The sequence below is a fragment of the Molossus molossus genome, unplaced genomic scaffold (genome assembly GCF_014108415.1).
Source record: "Molossus molossus isolate mMolMol1 unplaced genomic scaffold, mMolMol1.p scaffold_m16_p_15, whole genome shotgun sequence".
Lineage (NCBI taxonomy): Eukaryota > Metazoa > Chordata > Mammalia > Chiroptera > Molossidae > Molossus > Molossus molossus.
Window position 1 is genome coordinate 1,384,892 of NW_023425350.1, and position 21,708 is coordinate 1,406,599.

Below are 21,708 nucleotides of genomic sequence, written 5' to 3' on the forward strand. Positions count from 1 at the left end.
CGTGAACCTGAATGTAAGGTGACTCCAAGCCCAAGCACAAACAGGAGGCAGCTACTCTAAACAAGGGGGTGGGAGGAATAGGCCAGCGTCCCCCTAGGGTGAGGGCTCCCCAGCCCCCACTGTCCCAGCGTCCCCCTAGGGTGAGGCTCCCCAATCCCCAGAGTCCCCCTAGGGTGAGGCTCCCCAATCCCCACTGTCCCAGAGTCCCCCTAGGGTGAGGGCTCCCCAATCCCCACTGTCCCAGAGTCCCCCTAGGGTGAGGCTCCCTGGCCCCCAGTGTCCCAGAGTTCCCCTAGGGTGAGGCTCCCCAATCCCCAGAGTCCCCCTAGGGTGAGGCTCCCCAATCCCCACTGTCCCAGAGTCCCCCTAGGGTGAGGGCTCCCCAATCCCCACTGTCCCAGAGTCCCCCTAGGGTGAGGCTCCCCGCTCCCCACTGTCCCAGAGTTCCCCTAGGGTGAGGCTCCCCGCTCCCCACTGTCCCAGAGTCCCCCTAGGGTGAGGGCTCCCCGGTCCCCACTGTCCGAGAGTCCCCCTAGGGTGAGGCTCCCCGCTCCCCACTGTCCGAGAGTCCCCCTAGGGTGAGGCTCCCCGCTCCCCACTGTCCCAGAGTCCCCCTAGGGTGAGGGTTCCCTGGCCCCCACTGTCCCAGAGTTCCCCTAGGGTGAGGCTCCCTGGCCCCCAGTGTCTGGGAGAGGAGAGGGGGAGGGGTGCTGTACCCCCAGCCCCTCCAGGTTCACAGGCAGGCATGGCCCCAACTGCAGTGCCTACGGAGCTTGAGAATCAGGTCCCCTGGGGCAGCGAGGCAGTGGCACCTGGGGACACGGAGCTCTCCCGGGAGCTCTCCCGGGTTCGAGTGGAATGCCTGTGGGCACAGGGCCACAGGAGAAGAGAAAAGGAATGTGACCATCCACATTCCCACAGTGGCTTCTACATAAAAATCAGACTCAACGGCTGCTCTCACAAAAATGTCCTCTGATCGAAGGGCCTTCCGGAGGAAAGCTCGCCCGGCCTCCAGGCTACCAGTCAGAGCGGGAGCAGGGCAGGCCTACTGCTCCACTCAGACGGGCAGAGGGCGAGGGTGCGGGCGGGGCACGCTACGCTGTCTGCGCCAGGAACGCCAGGTACTGCCCCCGGGCAGCGAACTGGTCGGCTGGCCGGTTGTACGCCGTCCACACCGGTTCCCCCACAAACAGCCGCATGGCCTTCACGTAGTTCTGGAAGACACAAGACACCAGCACGGGTCAGCCGGAGTCGCTGTTGTCAACTCGTGGGTCTTGCACGCTAGCCACAGTCTGTCCTCCGGCCTGTGTGCACACAGGGCCCCACCTGCTCGTCCAGCGTGAAGCGGTGATAGATCCCCGCAGGGAGGGTGATCATGTCTCCCTTCTCCATGGCGATCCGGATCCACCTGTCGTCCTCATCCCTCACGTCGAAGTACCCACTGCCGTCCAACACGTAGCGGATCTCGTCGTCCAGGTGCAAGTGCTCCTCGTAGAACATCTTAATCTAGAGCGCGAGGGACACCCTGAGTCTGCCGCAGACCCAGCCTGCAGCAGGCACAGACCCAACCTCAGGGACCGGAACTGAGGGCTGCAGATTCTCCCCGTAACAGTAAGAGGCATTATAGTAAGTAGAAGGGGGCAGGAGCTATAATATCTAATGAAACCTACACACCAACTACCAGGAAAAGAATTCATACTCAGTACCTACGTGCCAGGCGAGGCTCTGAACAGTCTGCAGGTGTGACTCACCTGGTGCTGTGTAGGCCCATCTGACCAATGCCAAAATGAGGCACAGAGAGGCTGGGCCACTGGCCCATCCTCACACAGCCTGCACATGCAGAGCCAGGGCGCCCAGATGCTGTGGCTCCTGCTCATGACCTACTGCACATGGCAGTCGCGCAGATCACATGACCACACGCAGCCACACAATCGCACATGCAATCACGTGACCACACACAGTCCTGCTGCTCACACACAGGTCACACGCAGTCATGGTCACACTGGAAGATCAGAAGCCACATGAAAACCTGGGGAGGCACTCACCTCCTTAATCAGAAATTTCCATTTGTTGAAATCTATTTCTGTGACTTTCCCCCTAATATCTTACAATAAGAATAATCAAATATGCATTACTCTGATATAAAATCCACATGGAGACATTAAGAGAAAAAAAATTTAAGATAAAAGCATTTAGAAAGTAGAAATTAATTAGAAAAAGAAAAAACTGTAGGAGGAGTGAATTTAACGGTTCCCCTTTCTAATGAACCTAGAGCCCTTACCTTCTCTTCGTAATTGGGCAGTTTGTCCTTGCATATGGTGATGATGTCCATCCAGGAGTAGTTCCTCTCTTTCCGGATCCTTTCTAATTCTGGATCATTCTCGTATTGGTCAGCATCCAACTACACAGTTGCACAAGGGGGCTCACGTTAACACAGGGAGGCAGACATGCTCCCTCTGGACCAGGTGTGCTGTCTCCAGCCAGACCGGCCACCTGTCCGTCCTAATCAACCTTCCTGCCCCTCCCTTCCCACCTCTGGGAATGGTTTTCCGTCTCCCTATCAGCTAAAAATAACGCAGCTGTGTTTACTTCCTACCTCCCTGCTGCCCACGTCCTTACTGGAGGGTCCTCTCCACACCCCGGGGTCCCACTGCCAGGAGCCTAGGTGGCACGCTCACGGGCCCCCAGTCTGTCCACACCCCGCCCTCCCCAGCCGGGGTCCTGGGACAGCCTCCACGGCACAGTCCAGCTGAGCTCTGAGGTGAGTGGGCTTCCCTGGGTCAGAGCGTCTGCGCCTACAGGTAAGGTCCAGGTTCATCAGTCTGCGTCAGGCCCCAGGTGCCTTTTCTTCCCCCCTGTTCCTATTCCCTGTTTAAAAAGAAGGTCTATCTACACTGTAAGCCGAACAGGAGTATTTGCTCGTCGTCAAAAATTCTGGGCGCTCCTCCTCCCCACGCCCTGGCACCTGGCCCTCCCACGTACTCTGCCACCTGCTCACTATCACATCCTGCCCGTCTCCAAGGTCCTACTCCTGTCCCCTTCGTGAAGCACCAGGGAGCCGGCAGACTTCCTCTGGACTCCGAGCTGAATCTACCGGGTACGGCAGGAGTTAGAGCGCCGCCATGGAGGGAAGGGCTTCGCGTTCAACCCCAGGTCAGGGCAGGTAGGTGCTGGGCTGCAGGTTGGATCCGGCCCCAGCGGGGGTCTTGCAGGAGGCAGCCCACCGATGTGTCCCCCTCCCTCCCTCCCTCCCACTCTCTCTGAGAACCAATGGGAAAATGTCCTCGGGAGGACTCACAAATCAATAACCTCCGGCAGGGCGTTCAGCGCGCTCTGCCTTCAGCGGCAATGAAACGCGTTGCGTCGTGAGCGTCACGAGTGCTCAGCGAGCCCCACGAAGAACCGGCCATCAGCGCGTTACTCTCTGCAGAGATGCCCCCGGGGAGCCCCGCGCGTGCCCGCCACCGCCGGGCCTGGCAGCTGGCGTCCCGCTGTGTGTGCCGGGCGCGCCCCGTCCCTCCGCTGTGCCCCACAGGACTGCAGAAGCGCCCCGCGAGCGGCCTGGGGGCCGGTCCACACCTCTGAACTCGCAGGCCTTGGGGCTGTCGTCAGGCAGCGAGCGGGTAGGAAAACCGGGTGCACCCAGGGACGGCCCTTCACGGGCCCCCTTATCCTCCGGGACGCCTGGAGGTTCAGTGTCTCCTTCGCCCCTAAAGCCGCAAAGCCAGGGGGCGCCCCGGGGCAGGCCCGTGGCCCGTCGGCTTCTTTGCACGGGGCTGCATCAATTCTGCCACCACGACCTTTAACCCTTCTCACTGCCTGCACGTGTCGCACCGTGGCCCAGGGAGGGGAAGACACCGTGGAAATTCACACACACACGACGGCTGGATTCCGTTCTGGACGCGCACCCCCCTTCCCCGCGGCCCCCACCTCAGCCCGCCCGACGCCAGCACGCCGGTCCCAACGGGGTACGGCCTGGAGCGGGGGCACCCAGGGCCGGGGGGAGGGGGGCGGGACTCTCCCAGGACCCGTCTGCTGCTGCAGAGCATGCGCAGCACTCCCCCGGCCGCCGACCACCTGGCCCCGCTACTGAGCATGCTCAGTGTACCTAGCCGCCGACCACCTGGCCACGCTACTGAGCATGCTCAGTGTACCTAGCCGCCGACCACGCTGCCTTGCTACTGAGCATGCTCTGTGCACCCTAGCCGCCGACCACCGGCCCTGCTGCAGCGCATGCGCAGCACTATCTTGCCGCCGACCTCCGGCCATGCTAATGAGCATGCTCATTGCTCCCTAGCTGCCGACCACCCCGCCTAGCTGCTGAGCATGCTCAGTGCACCCTAGCCGCCGACCACCCGGCCCTACTGCAGAGCATGCGCAGCGCCCGCAGGCGGCCGACCGTGGCGCCGCTGCTGAGCGTGCGCAGTGCGGGGCCGAGGTGCGCGCGGGATCGGGGGACCTAAAGGGACACCTAGCGCCCCCGCGTACCTTCCAGTATAGGACCCCGAGCCGGCGCAGCTGCTCCAGGCCCACCGGGCGGCCGGGCTCGGCGCGGTGGGGCTGGCGGGGGTCCTCGGCGGAATCGTCCATGTACCAGGCCTGCACCATGGCGGCGGAGGGTGGGCGGGGCCAGGCTGCACGGGCCCTGGGCCCGGAGGGTGGGCGGGGCCGGCGGGGCGGGGCCGGGCCAGGCTGCACGGGACCTGGGCCCAGAGGGTGGGCGGGGTGGGGCGGGGCCAGGCTGCACGGGCTCTGGGCCCGGAGGGTGGGCGGGGCCGGCGGGGCGGGGCCAGGCTGCACGGGACCTGGGACCTGGGACCTGGGCCCGGAGGGCGGGCGGGGCGGGACCTGGGCCCGGAGGGCGGGCGGGGCGGGACCTGGGACCTGGGCCCGGAGGGCGGGCGGGGCGGGACCAGGCTGCACGGGACCTGGGACCTGGGACCTGGGACCTGGGACCTGGGACCTGGGACCTGGGACCTGGGACCTGGGCCCGGAGGGTGGGCGGGGCCGGCGGGGCCGGCGGGCTCCGGACTCTTCCCAGGGCCGGGCGGCGAAACGGCAGCGCCGGAGAGGCCGGCCTCGGCCCCGTGGTGCCTCCTGGCGGCTGCAGCCCCCAGGCTTGTCCAGAAAGCTTGACGGAGCTCGAGCAGCGATGGTCCGCCGCACGGAGATCCGAGGCCAGAGTGAACGAGTTTGTCCCACCCCTGCAGCCAGATCAAGTCTGCAGACTCTGGCCATCCCCGTGACTTCTGCAATAGCGACCGTCTGCAGCGCTGCCCTGGGGGTTCAGATAGAATGTGTCCCCGAAAAAGAACAACACAAAGTGAAACAAAACACACGCGCACACACAACAAAAAAACCAATGACAAATATAATGTGTCCTAGAAGAAAGACAAAGTCGAAGAAAATCAAACTCCCCTTCCTAGTTCTTGTGTGTCTTACCAATTTAGCTGATTAGAGAAGTCGGTCCAGCTGCCCAATCTGCCTAGCTTCATCTTTTTAAAGCAATCAGCCCAAAAGGATCAGGTGCCCTGGCCCGCATTCTCCATGGTTAGAGCCTTGGCCCAAGAACAATAGTCTCTGGTTCCTTTCCTGGTCAAGGGCATGTACCTGGCTTGCAGGTTTGATCGGCCACCAGGTTGGGGTAAGTGCAGGAAGCAACCAACCCATGTCTCTCTCTCACATCTCTTGGTCACCCCCACCCCGCTCTAAAAATCAAGGCAGAAAATTCGTCAGGTGAGGTTTAACAAAAACAGATCAGGTTGTCTCAGCCATTCGACCCAGGGGTCAAGTCACTGAAAACCTGCAGGACTTACACCAGACTGCTGCTCTACGGTAGCACATTTCCAAGTACACGATCGGCCCTGGGCCTTTCAGAAATGCTGTACAGGACGCACATTTATTAACTTGCTTTCTTTCTCCACGTCATTAGAGAGCCTACCTCTTGACCCGTCACTGCTTATCCCTGGGGTTCCACCCAAGCCACCGCTGCCACCTTCCTGCTGCACCTGTCGCCCCGCCCCACTCTCCGCCACCTGGGGAAAGCTTGTCCCCAGCACTCAGGCAGCTCTGATAGGGAACCGAGGACAGCGCTGCCAGGTCGGGTCACTGCTTCAGATCCACCAGTGGCCAGCGCCCTTTCTGAAACGTTTTCTTTGTCTTCCCACTGCTCACCGGGCATTCCAGCCCAGTGCCTCTTCTGGCTCATCTCCCCAGGGGGACAGTGTTGTGGTGTCCCAGGGCCCTCTCCTTGTCTTTTCCTGTCCACACACCCTGTAGGAGACCTTACATCCGTGACAGGCCGATGGCCCAACTATGACTCCAGCCTGGACGTCTTCCAGGACCTGGTTTGAATGTCTCACTGGCATCGCCACACAGGTGGCTAGTAGGTGTCTCACACCTAAAAGGCCTGACTCAGACGAAGCAGCACCCACCACCCAGCAGCTTAATCCAAGAGTCCAGGGGGCTTCCTTTTCTCTCCTTCACCCTCAACGTCCAACCAAATCTCTCAGCCAGTCCTATAGCTTGAACCTTCAAAACACCTCCAATCTGTCACCTGGAAGGGACCTGACCGAGGCAGGTTGTTACAGGCACCCAAAACACCAGACAAGGTGTTATCAGACAGCCCCGAGTTGGAGGGAGAGGCTGTCCCCTCCTTGTCAGGCTCGTAGGAAAGAATTCAAATGAGTGACAGTGGCATTGTAGTAAAGCAAATTTATTAAAGAAGGCAAGCAAATCTATCCAAATATATCTGGCATAAAGCGCAGATGGGTTCTCAGCTAATCTGAGCACTGCCTGGCTGGGGTTTAGCATTTTATACCCGTCTACACTCTAAAACTCCTCTGCCAGTTATTTTGGTGCAGACTAGATTTCAAGGCCTCCTTTTTACTTTCTTATGGCTGTCCCAGAATTTAACATCTGGCAATCTTATCAAGTTCCAAGACTGTTGACTTTTCTGCTGTGAGAGAAACTCCCCTTTTCCCCGTTTCCCCAAGACAGCTCACTTCTTTGGTGGTTGAGATAAAACTCTCCCTTTTTTCCTTCCCCCTTCCCCCCTCCTGCCTTTGCAGTCCCAGGTGATTTAAGCTTTGTATTCTCTGGTGGGGGAGGAGAGAGTTAACCATTTGCCCTCAAGCGTCCCTGGTTGGGGAAGATAAGGGCCAGCTGCAAGCTGCCCTGCTTGGCCTTGTTTAATTCCCTTGTCTTCGTCTCCCCATTACACTTGCTTAGACATTTTCCTAGCTTCTTACTGCCCTGTTATAAGGGGTCTGTCCCGGCAGTTTAGAATGTGTGGATTGTTGACATCGAGCAGGAAAGATTTCAAGACACAAGTCCAGCTGGTTCTGAGTACGTTTATTAAAGCTGGAGACAGTGAGGCAAAGGAAGGGCTTAGGATAGAAGCAGCAAGATCACAGCGACAGGAGTGAGCCAATTAGCCCAGCCGACAGGAGTGAGCCAATTAGCCCAGCCGTGTGACCCTCTCCTGGCCACAGCAGCCCAGCCCTGGCTCTCCATCCATCTTCCAGGAAAGTCACCAGCAGCTCTAAGGCCGTGCGGCTTGTCATTCAAGCAGGACCTGCAGTGTCTGGAGAGCAGTCTCACGGAAGAGTCCAGGTGGTTCGGCTAGGGCCTCGGGTCCACCCCTTGGATCTCTGGGAGGCCGAGGGCCTCAGGTGGCCTGGGGGAGGCTGAGCCTGCCCAGTGTCGGGGAGAAGGCACAGTACGGGGCGAACACACTGCAGGTGCTCCCCACAAACACTGCGCTGCCGAGGGTGCCTACGTTCTGGGTGCTTCTGACCCACAGAGTAAGAGTGGCCAAGCCTCTCCTCTCAGCGTGCTGGCCGCCCACTCCCGGGCCGTGGGCGCCGCCGAGGAGGAGCCTGGCTGGAGCTCTGCATCAGAGCCGACACCCAGCTCAGGTCTGCTAGACGAAGGGGCTGCAGGGCTCTGAGCGCAGCGACCGTTAGGGGAGAAGGGGCCTGACGGCCAGGGAGACACAACAGCTGGGAGCTACGCTCAAGCGCCCGATGAGAAGTGACAATGTTCCAGGAGCATTTTCAAAGAGTCTGCTGGGGAACACAGGGTCTAGCTGCAGTAAACACGGGCCAGCAGGACGACCCCGCCCCGCGGAGAGGGCCTGAAGCGCGCAAGCACGTGCACGAGGAGACTGACGCCAGGCGGCCAGGAACTCCGTGGCGCGCTCCTGTGCAGATCTGAAAATGCAGTGGTCATTCTCACAGTGATGCCACTCACCACTAGGGAGTGAGCCATCTGCGTGTGCACTTTCTTAGCTGAGAAAGGAAGGGAGCAACATTCAACAGCTGCCTGGAGGCCAGTCAGCAAAATTTTGTTCCAACTAATTAAAAGGAAACCATTTCCCTTGGTCTCAATACATCGTTGGAGGGAGACAGAAGACAGCCACAGGGCTTGTCCACAGCTCTCAGGGAACCATCCCAAACCTCCGTGCTCCCCGGATGGAGAGAAAACCCGAGGTTTGCTCCAGCGTGAGGCCCCTCTCCCTCTTCGTCTGTCACCGTGGGGGATTATACTGCCCCAAGACGCTCCAATAAAGCGTTTCCCCAAGTGTGTTCCACATCACGGAAGTTGGGACACCGTTTGCCAAGTTTCAAGGTCAAAGCCTCTCCTCTCCCCTCTGCCCAGCGGTGGAGAAAGGGCTGGGTGGAGAGCAAGGCTGGGTGGGGAGGCGCACAGGACTGCCAAACAGTCCTCCCAACACCCTTCCGAAAACACTGCAAGTCCAGAAATAACAGGGCAAGGCCAGTGGGCTGAAGCGGTCAGTCCAAGCTCGCTGTGCCCGTGGCAGAGCGCGCTGCCCGCCAAGCCGTGGGACCGCGCGTGGCCGACAGCAGTGGGGCAGCTCAGGTGCTGCCACAGCTCACGTGGACTGTGGCGTTAGGACTGCCCTAAAGGACAGGAAACTGCTCAGTGCTTTCACCTCATGTCAATTGTTGGGAAACTGTTTAAGTTTGTTTTTGTTTTAAATTGACTTGAGAGAGGCAGGAAGAGGGAGGAGGAGAGAGAGAAACATCGATTTGTCGTTGCACTTATTCATTCATTCATTGGTGGTGGTGGTTTTTTAATGTTTTTATTCATTTTTTAGGTAGAAAGGAAAGGAGAGAGAGATACATCGATGTGAGAGAGATACAAGGATCGGGTGCCTCCTGCACGCCCCCTACTGGGGCTGGAGCCTGCCACCTGGGCATGTGCCCTGACCAGGAATGGAACTGGGACCTCTCAGTCCATAGGATGACGCTCCATCCACTGAGACACGCTGGCCGGGCACTGGCTGATTCTTTTATGTGCCCTGACCTGGGATCGAACCTGCAACCTTGGAATATCAGGATAACACTCTCACTAACTTAGCTACCCAGCCAGGGCCAGTTTACGTTTTGCTGAAGATTTCTGAGGCACAAACAAGAAGCCAGTCTTCGGAAGAAGTAACACCTGTGCTGGGGCCGGGGGAGCAGAAGCACGAGGACTCCAAGCAGCCAAACAGTCAGAAGGGCCCTGACCAGTGCCAGCCGTTGGAGCATCTGCCCTCAGACCAAAGTCGAGGGTTCCATTCCCAATCAAAGGCACGAACCTGGGTTACAGGCTGATCCCTGGCCCAGGTTGGGGTCATGCAGGAGGCAACCAATCGATGTGTCCATCTCACATTGATGTTGCCCCCACCACCCCCGCTCCCTCCTTCCCACTGTCTCTAAAATCAATAAAAACATATTAAAAAAAATTTTTTTTTAAGTTATAGCTTTTCCTACATATGGTGAGTTGCCAGGGCTACGTAAGTGCAGGTGTGCCCGGTGCCGGCCAGGTAAGACCCAGGCCTCCCTGCGGGCCCTGGCAGGCTGCCTCCGCAGGGGTCACTGCCTTTCTGGGAGCTGCACACAGCCCCAAGCCAACCCCCAAATCCTGAGACTCAGCCCTGCCCAGTGGAAGGCACCTGCACTTTCAGAAAGCTTCTAGACTTGTCTGTACTGCTTAGCCAACGTTTATTAACGTATCAGCCCGAAGTTTCGTCCCGACCGCAGTAAGTCTGATGAGAACAGCAGGCCCGACAGAGCGCGCCCGACACGTCAGAGGAGCTTCGGGCCTGAAAGCGTCTCCACAGCCTGACCGCTCATCGCAGACGCAGGGCGGTGTCTCCCCTCCCCTCTCGCCGCGGGGACACCCCGTCCACGGACCACAGGCCCGCTCAGTCTCCAGGCTGCTTGGCGCCTTCTCTCGCTAGCCTGTCGGCTTCCTCATTGCCTGTGAACCCCGAATGGCCAGGAACGTGCATCTGCCAGACAGAAGTCCCCTTTTACTCTTGCACCCCGACAGTGAGGGCTCCCTCCTGAGCAGGTGGGGGAGGCGCCCGCCCAGCGCCCCCGGCAGCACGCGCACGGTGACGGCTCCTGCCTCCTACGTCACGGGCACACGGACAGGTTCGTACCGACTCCCCGCAGGCTGGGTCCTACTGTCCGCGTTGCTGCTCCCACTCATGACGGGTGTGGCGAGCTGTCCGGCAAAGCAGGTGTGAGCGCCCATGGCCGGTGCGCAGCACAGCCTCTTAGGGCTGCGGCTGGGGGGGGGCTGTGCGCTGGTCTGGGAGGCGGGCTCACCCAGCGCCCGAGGTCCTGGCCCCCAGCAGGGCAGGGGCAGGAAAATGGGTGCCGTCTAACGCTCCAGAGTGTTTGGGAAATTTGACTGTCATCATAACAAAATACTTCCGTTCTTTAAAGTCGTGTCACTGAGATCTCATGGCACAACCCTACCAACACATGACAATCCAGCTTCATGGACACCACAGCTGCTCCCACACCCCCGCAGGCTGACCACTCAGGGCACGTCAGCAGTGAGGTGTGGCTGGGAGGACACGCAAGGACACAGGCCTGTGCGCCCGTCGCAGAGACGTCCTCCTGCTCGGCAGCAGGGTTACACGGCTGCCACGGTCACAGACCCTGACACACGGCAGGACTCTGGTCTCAGGGGGCTGCTGCTGTTCCTTCCGTCACTGAGTCGTCTCGGAAGCACTGTCTCCCCAGTTAGTGCTGACAGTCACAAGACAGGCCACTGAGCACTCCACACTGACGCCCACCTGGCCCGACACTGGAACACGCACCCAACTTAACGCCCACGTCCTGACCACTGGACACGCACCCACTGACGTCCACGTCCCGGACCAACGGGACACGCAACCCACTGAAGCCACGCCCCGGGACAACGGGACACGCACCCACTGAACGCCCACGCCCCGGACAACGGGACACGCACCCACTGAACGCCCACGCCCCGGACAACGGGACACGCACCCACTGAACGCCCACGCCCCGGACAACGGGACACTCACCCACTGAACGTCCACGCCCCGGACAACGGGACACTCACCCACTGAACGCCCACGCCCCGGACAACGGGACACGCACCCACTGAACGCCCACGCCCCAGACAACGGGACACGCACCCACTGAACGCCCACGCCCCGGACAACGGGACACTCACCCACTGAACGCCCACGCCCCGGACAACGGGACACGCACCCACTGAATGCCCACGCCCCGGACAACAGGACACTCACCCACTGAATGTCCATGCCCTGGACAAGTCTGTCCAGCTCCATGAAGTCCTCCTTGTTGATCACCTCCTTCCCGGTGCTCGTCCTCCATCCTTTCTCCTTCCAGCCCTGGACCCAGCTAGTGATGCCTGGAAGAGACGCACTCCCAGGCTGAGTCTGACGTGCTGGGCCTTCCTCCCTGGACTGCCCCCTCCGTGCTCCCACCCCTACTGCGGGACTTTGCATTTCCTCCCCAGGCTGTGCTCTGGCCTCTGGCAGACCTGAGACACTCCCTCTCTCTTCCCTCTCAGCCTGCAGCTCCCAGCCTACGACGCCACCTCCTCCAGGAAGCCTTCCCTAGCCTCCAGCACTGCGCCCTGTGCTCTCACACACGGTCCTTCCCGGAGCCTCCCGCACGCCACCCTGTCACTCACACTCGCTGGGACCGGAGTGCCCCAGAGCAGGGCTGTATCTACCTTCTCGCCACGTCCTGGTGCCTGGCAAACACACCCCTCGTGGCAAGAGCTGGAGCAGCAGACCCAGGAATCCAGAAGCTGCACCTTCTCCTTCATGCCCCACACACCACAGGCACCACTAACAGGGGGGCCCGGCCCCAACACAGCACCTCCTGCAGGGGGAGGGGAGCCCCACTTCCCCGCAGGTTTCCTACAAAGCACGAGAAACAGCGCGAGCCAGGCTCACCGTTGATGGTGAACATGCTGTCTGTGTACAGCACCAGCTTAGCGATGTTCTGAGCCTTTGCTTGCCCGATGGCTTTGCAGGCGGCCTTGAGGACAGAAGAGGAGGTCAGGCTGCGGAGACGGGTCCCCTTCGACAGCACGCACGTCCGGTCACCCAGACGCAGACACGTCCCTGCTCACCGGCATGTCTATTCCCATGTGACATCATGCTACGTACACGATTCTGTTTATACATCTACTGAAATGTTTCACAATTTCTCTAGAAAACCCCTATCCTTCAAAATTGAGACTAATCCCACAGTAAATTCCTTCTGGACTTTGAATACAGTCGGCCCTCATTTACCGCGGTTAATCGGTTCCAGACTACTGAATAAATGAATTTTCACGAAGCAGGATTCTTTTAAAAACTGCAATAGAGTGAAACCGCGAAAGTCAAAACACGAAGTGGCGAGGGACAACTGTATCTTAGACAGAGACAATAAAAAGTTCACTACTACGTTCATAGTCAATACTAAAAAATAACACCCCTTTTTAGTGGAAAATATATTTGATAACTTACATGAATTTCTGCTCTTTGATTGGTCTGTCGCCCAGGAAGTCTAACGCCTACATTTCTGGTTTCAAAACAGTACAGAAAACAGTAAAATTACAAGCTGACATACTTTCACACGAACCACGAAGCATCATAGAGAGTGTTGGCACTCATGCTCAACAGCTGCATCGCACTGAGCAGGCCACGCGTGGTGCGCGGCCACGGGAGCAGGGCACAGAAGGGCCACGCGTGGTGTGCAGAAGGCCACGGGAGCAGGGCGCAGGAAGGCCTTCTGGGCCTGCGACGCAGAAGCGTGTGCCCTGGGCTGGCCCCCAGCCTGGGCGCCCACACGTTCGCCAGCGCACACAGGGCTCGAGGCCACATGCATCCGAGTGAGAGGACTCAGACCCACAGCTGCAGAGAAACGCAGAGGGGATTTATTTTTATCCTCACCCGAGGACATTTTTGCATTATCTTCAGATAGAGCGGGAAGGAAATGGGGGAGAGAAACATCGATGTGAGAGACACAAGTGGCTGCCACCCACACGACCACCAGGGCCGGGGACAAACTGCAACTGAAGTATGTGCCCTTAGCGGGAACCGAACCTGGGACTCTGGTCCGCAGGCTGACGCTCTAACCGCTGAGCCAAACCGGCCAGGGCTGCAGAGGGGATTTTTAAAGACACACAGTTTACATCAACATGCCTAACGCAGCTGTGAGCACCTGGAACTACAGGGTTCAAAGCCCGACCCCGTGGGCTGCTTCCCTTCACACTGATCTGTACTGTCCGTTACTAGTCAAGTCCTTCACAAGCACCCTTCACGCACGCCGACCTTGTGCTCACATCGTCAAGATATGCGGGGTGACACGAGCTCCAGGTCCTGTGACCCGTCCCTCTGCATCCTTGCCAAACCGCCCCCCAGGGAGACCTGGACTTGGGCGGCCGCAGGTCATTCCGGTGTAACACTTTACCGGGAGCCACAGAGCCATCAAGGTTCGGCTGCACAGCAACGCCCAGGTGTCCCTGCTCCGAAGCACAGAGCTGCCAGGGCCGAGCGGACCGAAGCCGCCCCGCTGCCCAGCACAGCCGCTCGGAGACAACCAGACTCCAAGCAGACCCTGCCCCAATCTGGACAGCTGCAGACCACCGCCCCGTGAAGCCCGAAGCTTAGGAGACCCCACCTCCCCGGTCTACTCACAGTGGATGGCCGGGCCCCCAGTAAACACCGATGCCCGCTCGCGCCCTCCTGCGCCCGTTGCTGGAGCAGCAGCCATCGGTGTAGACGACGACATAGTCCCCTGGAAGACGGAGGCTCAGTGAGTGCCGCTGGTACCCCCCTCACAGAAACCGAAGTTCACCCCAAGTTTACTAGGGTGGAATCAGCATTTTCAACCGAAAGGGCATTTCACAGTTCTCTAGTTCCAGGTCCAGAACACACGACCCGCCCCTGCGTGGAGGCTCTGGGCGCTTTCTGCCGGCTCCACTCCCATCTGGGTCCCGCACGCCAGGCACGCGCACGACATTGTTCGGTCGACAATCCCGCTGCTGTGAGACGTGCTGCTCACAGCCCCACTGCAGGGCTCACAGGACAAGACCACTGGCCTCAGGGTAACGGGGGTCATACTCACTCCCAGGAGCTGTCCCCCCAGACAGGCAGGGCCCGGGTACCATGGGGGCCTGCCCACCAGAAGGTCAAATCCCCTGACAAAGGGCGGTCTGTTTTCCTAGTGTCGTTGCCACCAGTACACTATGGCCCCTCGTCTCTGCTTCCATCCATCGGGACAGAGGCTTTGATCACCGTGCCAACACTGCGAGAACACCGTGCAGGACGGACCTGAGGCTGCTCTCGGGCCACTGATCAGCCGGACATGGGCGGGGCGACAGGAGCAAGCAGGACAGGGGTCTGGGAGCAAACAGAGGCAACATGCGTAGGAGACCTTTGTCGAAAGGATGGCGGACCGGGCAGAGTAGAGGCGGGAGGGGCGTGCTTCCGGCCGGAGCGGGCTGGAGTCCGAGAGCACGGTGTGGACCTGCTCCGGTACAGGAGCCGGGTGCTCCCGCCGACTGCAAACTCCCTCCCTCATCCCGGAACTGTCCCGGCTGCAAGCGTCGGGCCGGCTGCAGCGGTGACACTGCTCCAAGCACCTGTCAGCACCGGGAGGGGCTCATGGCCCATCACTCCACAGGCACGTTCAAGTACCACTGGCAGTCACCAAGTCACGAACCTTGGATTTTTCAGTATCATTGAAAAATTGATTACAAAATTGATCTACAGAGGTCTGATACAGGTTGACAAAACGTTTTCTATTGGTTTCCCTTGACTGAGTTATAAAATGACTTCTTCTTGGGAAAAGAATGGACCCTACAAATACACTGATTTATTTTTAAAAAACGCTACTTGTTCCTTTCTGTTCCTACAGGTAAGACCCAAGGAGACGTCGCTGTCAGCACAAACGGGTGCCTCCTGGCGTTCAGGACGCGGCGGCGACGACGACCACCCTGCTCCTCAGGGAGGGCGGGGCAGCTCACGGTCTGCAAGGTGGACTCTGAAAGGCTACGGTGCTGACGGGTCATAAACAGAGCTTTGGCCGGGGCCTGTCTGAAGTGACCCGAGATGCCGTGCTCACGGGGACACGTTTCAAAGGGTCAGTGCCGTCCACTGCAGCCTACGCAATGGTTTTCCTGTGAATGTCCCAAACTGTAAAGATTCCGTACCATTTGATCAAGTACAAATAAATAACCTTAAAGATTTTTAAGTAAAATGCCTTTGCAGTAAAGAATGAGGATGCTAAACCGCTCCAATTTCCCCCGGTAAAACAGTGGGACAAGTTTTTACACATAGTTTCATAGATATTAAAAATAAACAACCCAAGGAAGCCACACCCATGTAGGAGAACGTGTCCTTGGCCACCGCAGGTGCCGCCTCCACGTCCTGTTTCACATGCTTCGCACGGGGCTCCGCGTTCTCCTCGTCCCCATCAGCCCGGGGCTCCCGGTGTCGCTTGTTGGCTTTCACCTGTGCTTGCTGTGCGTGTGTTTCCTGCCCTGAAAGCCAGAGACAATGAGCCCAAAGTGAAACGCCTGAGAATCCAGAGGTTCAGTGAGTCATTTGACATCTAAATCAGATTTAAATACCCTCTGCAGGTGGCCCTATAAAGAGGGGATGTCAGACGGTCCCCACCATCTCAGACTTTGCTGTCCTGTGAAATTACTCTAAATTCCCCCCGATTAGCTTGATAAGGACGATGTGAAGACAAGAGTGAAACTCTGTTACAACCAAGTCTGGTTTTGATGGAGACAGCAGAGATAGAAAGGGTTAGGAACCCTTCGGGATCACGGAGCTTGAAAATCTGAGGGGCTCTTCTGTACACAGACCAAAATGTACAGAAACTGGAGGCCAAGACTCAGAAGTGGAGCCTGAAGACCAGACTGAACGGCCGTAATCGCACCACAGAACCTCGGAGGCGAGGAGGTGCTTCTGCGGATGAGCGGAGGGTGGTCTCGTGAGATGGGATCTACTCCGGGGAAGATGCTGTGAAGACTGTTGAAATGACAACAAAGGACTTAGAATATGACATCAGCTTAGCTGACAAAGCAGCGGCGGGCTGGAGAGGACTGACTGCAACCTTGAGGGGTCTCCTTTGGGTAAAATGCTGACATGACAGCGCACGCGCCAGAGAGTGCTCAGAAAAGGAGGAGTCAGTGGATATGGCAAATTTCATTGTCTGACTTGAAGAAATTGCCACGGCCACCCCAGCCTTCAGTGACCAGCACCCTGATCGGCTAGCAGCCATCAACACCGAGGCGACCTGGAAATGAGCCTGCACCTCTGAGGAACGCCTGTGTATAAGTAAGTCACTGACTAGGAGGTCTGTATAAACTAACAAAGGTGGATAGATCCACAGGTACAGTACAAAGAACTTGCTTGCCTTGATATTTAGAGTAGTTAATAAACAGAAACATACTTGCATTGGAAGATGTGCAACACTAATTGGTAAAAACAAAAAACCTGTGAACGGGAAATATGAAGAACCCAACCAAGACAAGAGCCGCAGTCGTCCCTCGTCACTTCGCGCTTCGACTTGCGCGGCTTCACTCTATCACCGTTTTTAAAAAAATATTCATTAAAAAGTTGATCGAGACAGTGAAAATGAAACAGCGCGTGCTCGGTTGCCTGAGTCAATTATATACCCCTGTATTACAATGACAATTAAAAGTACTGTACGTATGGACTATGTATTCAACACCCCAGGAATCCTTCAACGCCAGGTGCAACCGCTAGAGTCTGGAACAAAGTAACCACAATAAATGAGGGACGACTATGCTTCCAAACTTGCTTTCTGTTCCAAACGGATTTGTCCATCGGAGTAGAAGCTGTAACTGTCACATCAGAACCTCCTTTAACAGCTGCTGGGGAGACGGAGGGCGGAGCAAAGGTACCATGAGTGGCGAGCAGATTCCTAGTGCCACCTGCTGCTCCCTGAATGCTGCTTTGATCAGAGTTGTTATGACATCTGAAAGGAGCAGCTGTTCAATGCTTGAGCATCTAGTGGGCTCCAGAGACTGTTGAAAACAAGCTGATTCCAACTACCCTCTGTTCAGTTTCAATCTACTGTAGTAAAAAACTTTGTGGGTAAAGTTCATGGAAAATCACTTCTTCAAGGTAGGTTAAGTAAGATCTATTTTAAAAAATGCTGTGCTCTAAAACAGAATCACCCTTCATCCTGCAAACCTAATGCCCCTCACGGTAGGCCTTCAATGTCAATTAACTACACTTTATGCAACATGTGAGACTGGAGGCAAGTCCGACTGTACGACTGTGTTAAATAAAAAGGGACCCCTCTCCAGGTGCATGCTGTGAAAAGCACTATTCCTTGCTCTAAAACTGCAGCCCATCCAATCCAGTAACAAGAGCAAGTGCTGTTAAAATTTGATGAACCACCATGAGGACACTAAATGGAACAAGAGAGCTGAGTCCTGGCTTGTCCCTAACACTGTCACCGACAGGAACCACTAAACTGCCTTCAGTGTGTAAAACGGACAAGTGTTGACAACCACATCTCTATCTGCTCACTAGATAGGTATGTAGGTCAGGTGACACCCAGGCCAGGAGAGGCTGAGAACAGGTTGCAGTGGCACAGTGATGTGCTTGGTGACTACCTTCGGAACCACCGGGGCTCCCAGAGTTTCTGACAAAGGCCCAGGCTTCCTCTTCGGTGGCGAACTTCTTGAACCTGGCGGCAGGAAACCGGTCCACCTGCGCTCTGCACTCGTTCCTGGAACAGAGCGCATCGTTACTCCCTCCTTTCCTTTCATTTTGCCCCTTGTCAAGTGATTCTGTTCCCAGGATGGGAACGGTGTGAAGGGGGCTGTCCGCTCCTGTCGGTTTCTCTCTCCTGTCCAGCGCTTTCCCATACTCTGTGCCAGCGCAACAGGACTCCAGCATTGCAAGCTTCCCTCAGACTCAAAGCACGCTACAGTCCTGCCTGGCCGGGTGGCTGCGTGGCTGAGCATCCCCCCCGTGCACTCAAAGGCTGCCAGTTCAATTCCCAGTTGGGACACATGCCTGGGTTGTGGTTCTGTCACGGGTTGGGCACCTACAGAAAGCAACCAACTGATGTTTCTCTTTCTCCCTCTTTAAAATCAATAAAAATAAATACCTTTTAAAAAGCATGCTATGTCGGGCTGGTGTGGCTGAGTGGACTGAGCACCGTCCCATGGACTGAGAGGTCCCGGTTCAATTCCCGGTCAGGGCACATGGCCAGGTTGCAAGCTCAGTTCTTAATAGGGGGCGTGCAGGAGGCAGCCAATCGATGTTCCTCTCTCTCTCTAAAAAGTCAATACAACGTATTTTATTTTTACGTGAAATTTTTTTTTATTAATTTATTTTTGTTAGATGTTTCTCCTTTTCCCCCAATTGACACCCTCCTCCCGATGCCCCCCAGCATTGATGTCTATGTCCATGGTTACACATACGTGCACATAAGTTCTGTGCTTTACCCCTCCCCCCCTCTGAGGTTTGTCAGAACCCTACTTCTATGTTTCTGGGACTATTTTGTTGATCAGTTTGTTTTCTTCATTGTATTCCACAAATAAGTGAGATCATGTGATATATGTCTTTCACTGATTGACTTGTTTTGCTTAGCACAATACTCTCCAGGTCCCTCCATGTCCTCTCAAAGCACAAGAGACCTTTCCTCCTTACAGCTGCATAGTACTCCATTGACTACAACACGTTTTTTAAATAAATTAATTAATAAAAAGCCTGCTAGAGTCGTGAGGTCTTTGGAAAAACAATCCTCGCAATCTTTCCCGGGCAGCGCGGCTCACTCACCAGGTCAGGAAGACCCCGGCCTTGCGGCCCCTCCTCACGGCGTAGAACATGCCGAGCCCGCCGCTGCTGCCGCGCACGGCGGCCACAAGGACCCTGTGCACCGCGCCCAGCAGCCTGGGCATCGCTCACGCCCGGGTACCGGGCTCCATCCTCGCCTCCGCTGCGCGCGACGCCGCACAGACCAAACTTCCGGCGGCGCGCAGGCGCGGGGAGATGACGCACGACGGGGCGTGGGACGGCCAGTGGGCGGGGCCTAGAGCCGCACCCTCCTTGGGTTCGTCAATTTCCGGGATGTCAGTGAGAAAGGGAGGCCCAGGCGGAGGTCCGGGGCGGGGCTGGGCCTGGAGTCGAGAGAGATGTGGGAGGGGCCATGCGGAGGGCGGAGCCTATGGAGGGGCGCGGTCTAGGGCGGTTGGTTTGAGCGGGGTGTGGATGGTGCCTTGTGTGGGCGGGGTCTGGCGTTTTGGGCGGGGCCTGGGGCCCTTCTGGGCGGGAAGGACAGTCGCGTCCACAAATGAAAAAGCGGGAGTAGGGAGGGGCCCAGAGAAGTGCCGCCGCGCAGCTGCCCCGTCCCGCCCCCGCGATCTCGGTCGGACCCACCTAGGACTCGCTCCTCCCGTGCGTGACCTGGCTGCGCGTGGCCTTCGCCACGTGACGGCCGCGTTGCAGGTTTCGAACAGTGAACGGGCGCTGAGAACCATCCGTGAGCTGTGTGCGTTAAAGTGCAGACTTTAGTTTGTCCATTAAATGTTTTACTCCATTTGGGTAATGCCTTTAAAATGGAAGTTTATTTTTTTTATTTTAATTGGATTTAAAAGAGTGAATTGAGAAGATGGTTACGAGCGGTTACATGTCATACTTGGGAAGGTTCGTTGACGGGAGAAGGGCGTTAGAATAATCCAGCCTGGGAGTCAGATACCTTGGCCGCCGCCCGCTCCTCCGGGGCGCCCAGGTCTCCACGGCCGTGCCCGGTCTCCCAGGCTGCACTCAGCCTGAGTAGCAGTGGAAATGCCCCCGGGGGCCCACGAACACGGGTGAATTACTGAGCTGAGCGCAGTTTAACTGCACCTTCCGGAGACAATACTTTATTTATCCGATGTAATGACGACCCTACAGGTGACCTGTGGACAAGAACAAAAGCGTGATATCTGAGGATGTGTGGGCCAGGCTTGTCAGGTAGCTTTCCAGACCTGTTTCCTCAAGGGGGCCGGGGATGACGACATCCGAATGGTGTGGAGGCCAAGGAGAGCTCCCTGTGCACCCGCTGCAGAACTAAGTACTAGACGTGCAGAAGTGTGTGTGCAAACCATTCGTTTCCCCCAGTGCTCTTCTCTTCCTGTCCCTGGGCTGTGTCAACGTAAGAAGCATTCACACCTGTGAAGAACTTTCTGCGTTGATTTGAGCCAAAAATGTCAACAGTTGCCGGGAAGCGAAATCTCAACAGATTGAGATAATGCTCCAGAGAATGGTAGTTTTGCACCTTATTTTATACATTACAATCAAAAGAAGCAGCAAGTGAGTTACATGAAATTCACTGATGATAGATTAAGAAGGTGGACGAAAGCAAAGATGGGAAACCCTGGGATGGGGTGAAAAATAAAATGACCCCAGAAACATGGAAGTAGAGTACAGACTGACAACCCTCAGAAGAGGGGGTGGGGGGGTAGGAAGAGATAAACCACAGAACTTATATGCATGTACACATAACCAATGGACAACAAAGCCGGGGACAGGGCGGGGGGGGGGGTGCCAATGGGGTAAAAAAAGGAGAAACATCTGTAACAAAAATAAAATTTAAAAAAAATAAAAATAAAATGACAGACACATACATCTTTTACTTAGATTGGTACAAGATAGGTAACGGTCAACAGTTAACTCAGTAACAGTGAGGGGATTTGTGGTCTTCACCTGTGCTTTGAGGGGTCCCGAAAAATAAAAATTACATTGACATTCCAAAGATTTGTTATCACAGATGCAAAAGGACAATAGACAGTCTCACTTAAAGTAAAGATTGACCTTTGTCAGAGAAGATGCCAGCCTTGGACATGACTACCTGCCATAAACTGCTTTTAGTTTAAAAGTTTTAATTTCAGACCATCCTATGTAGTTACTTTAAGTCTTTTGAATTTGCAAGGCTGCCAGGCAGACCTTTCCTGAGCTTGTCAGGTGAGCATGTGGCCCCTTTTCCTCCACAGCTGTGAAGTTCACATACACTGACTTCCAGCCACAACTTACTGTGTAAATTTGGTGAGTTGGTTAAAGTCTCTTCCCTCCTTAGAACCATGGAGGTAATGATGCTATGGGGTGACTGAGGCTATGGACTGTGTGTGATGCCTCTCACAGGGTCTGATGTACAAGCGGGCCCTCACTGTTGCACTAATCCCTTTCATCCTGTACCTGTTTCATGAATATTAATGGCAGAATGCTGTTGCTTTTAAGGACATGTATTGAAGAAGAGCAAATGATCAGTTTATGATAAAAACCAAGTGTTGCTATTTCTATATTTTAAATGTTAATATCTGAGCAGTTACCTTCTGTCCACCTGATAAGTTACTGATGTCTAAGGATCATGGACTGTTATATAG

General features: G+C 56.4%; 2 protein-coding genes across 4 annotated transcripts; both read right to left on the minus strand.

Moving 5' to 3' along the window:
• Nucleotides 1-435: 435 nt before the first annotated feature.
• On the minus strand, nt 436-4,620 carry ADI1 (acireductone dioxygenase 1). The gene is made up of 4 exons (XM_036262929.1): nt 4,489-4,620; nt 2,282-2,401; nt 1,327-1,506; nt 436-1,214 (listed from the first exon to the last, which is right to left on the minus strand). The coding sequence occupies exons 1-4, from the start codon at nt 4,606-4,608 to the stop codon at nt 1,095-1,097; spliced, it is 540 nt and encodes a 179-aa protein (XP_036118822.1). The 5' UTR covers nt 4,609-4,620; the 3' UTR covers nt 436-1,094.
• Nucleotides 4,621-9,747: 5,127 nt separating this feature from the next.
• On the minus strand, nt 9,748-19,286 carry RNASEH1 (ribonuclease H1). Of its 3 annotated transcripts, none has more exons than XM_036263336.1 (9): nt 19,124-19,286; nt 17,950-18,065; nt 15,673-15,834; nt 13,988-14,087; nt 12,815-12,869; nt 12,599-12,662; nt 11,579-11,703; nt 10,454-10,518; nt 9,748-10,300 (listed from the first exon to the last, which is right to left on the minus strand). In XM_036263336.1, exons 1-9 carry the CDS (start codon nt 19,243-19,245, stop codon nt 10,246-10,248), a joined length of 864 nt encoding a protein of 287 aa, XP_036119229.1. In that variant the 5' UTR covers nt 19,246-19,286; the 3' UTR covers nt 9,748-10,245. The 3 variants fall into 3 exon arrangements, with proteins under 3 accessions (XP_036119229.1, XP_036119228.1, XP_036119231.1); XM_036263335.1 differs by lacking the exon at nt 12,599-12,662 and adding an exon at nt 12,257-12,341 and having other exon boundaries at nt 9,756-10,300; XM_036263338.1 differs by lacking the exons at nt 10,454-10,518; nt 12,599-12,662 and adding an exon at nt 12,257-12,341 and having other exon boundaries at nt 9,757-10,300.
• Nucleotides 19,287-21,708: the final 2,422 nt, after the last annotated feature.

Coding starts and splice junctions, on each gene's coding strand:
- RNASEH1 (XM_036263335.1), bottom strand. CDS start 19,245: ATGCCCAGGCTGCTGGGCGCGGTGCACAGGGTCCTTGTGGCCGCCGTG. Junction 12,870..13,987: donor TGGGGGCCCGGCCATCCACT/GTGAGTAGACCG, acceptor TTTTGAAACCAG/AAATGTAGGCGTTAGACTTC. Junction 10,519..11,578: donor AGGGCATGGACATTCAGTGG/GTGAGTGTCCTG, acceptor TTTGCCGGACAG/CTCGCCACACCCGTCATGAG.
- ADI1 (XM_036262929.1), bottom strand. CDS start 4,608: ATGGTGCAGGCCTGGTACATGGACGATTCCGCCGAGGACCCCCGCCAG. Junction 1,507..2,281: donor TGCCCAATTACGAAGAGAAG/GTAAGGGCTCTA, acceptor CTCGCGCTCTAG/ATTAAGATGTTCTACGAGGA. Junction 1,215..1,326: donor GCTTCACGCTGGACGAGCAG/GTGGGGCCCTGT, acceptor TGTGTCTTCCAG/AACTACGTGAAGGCCATGCG.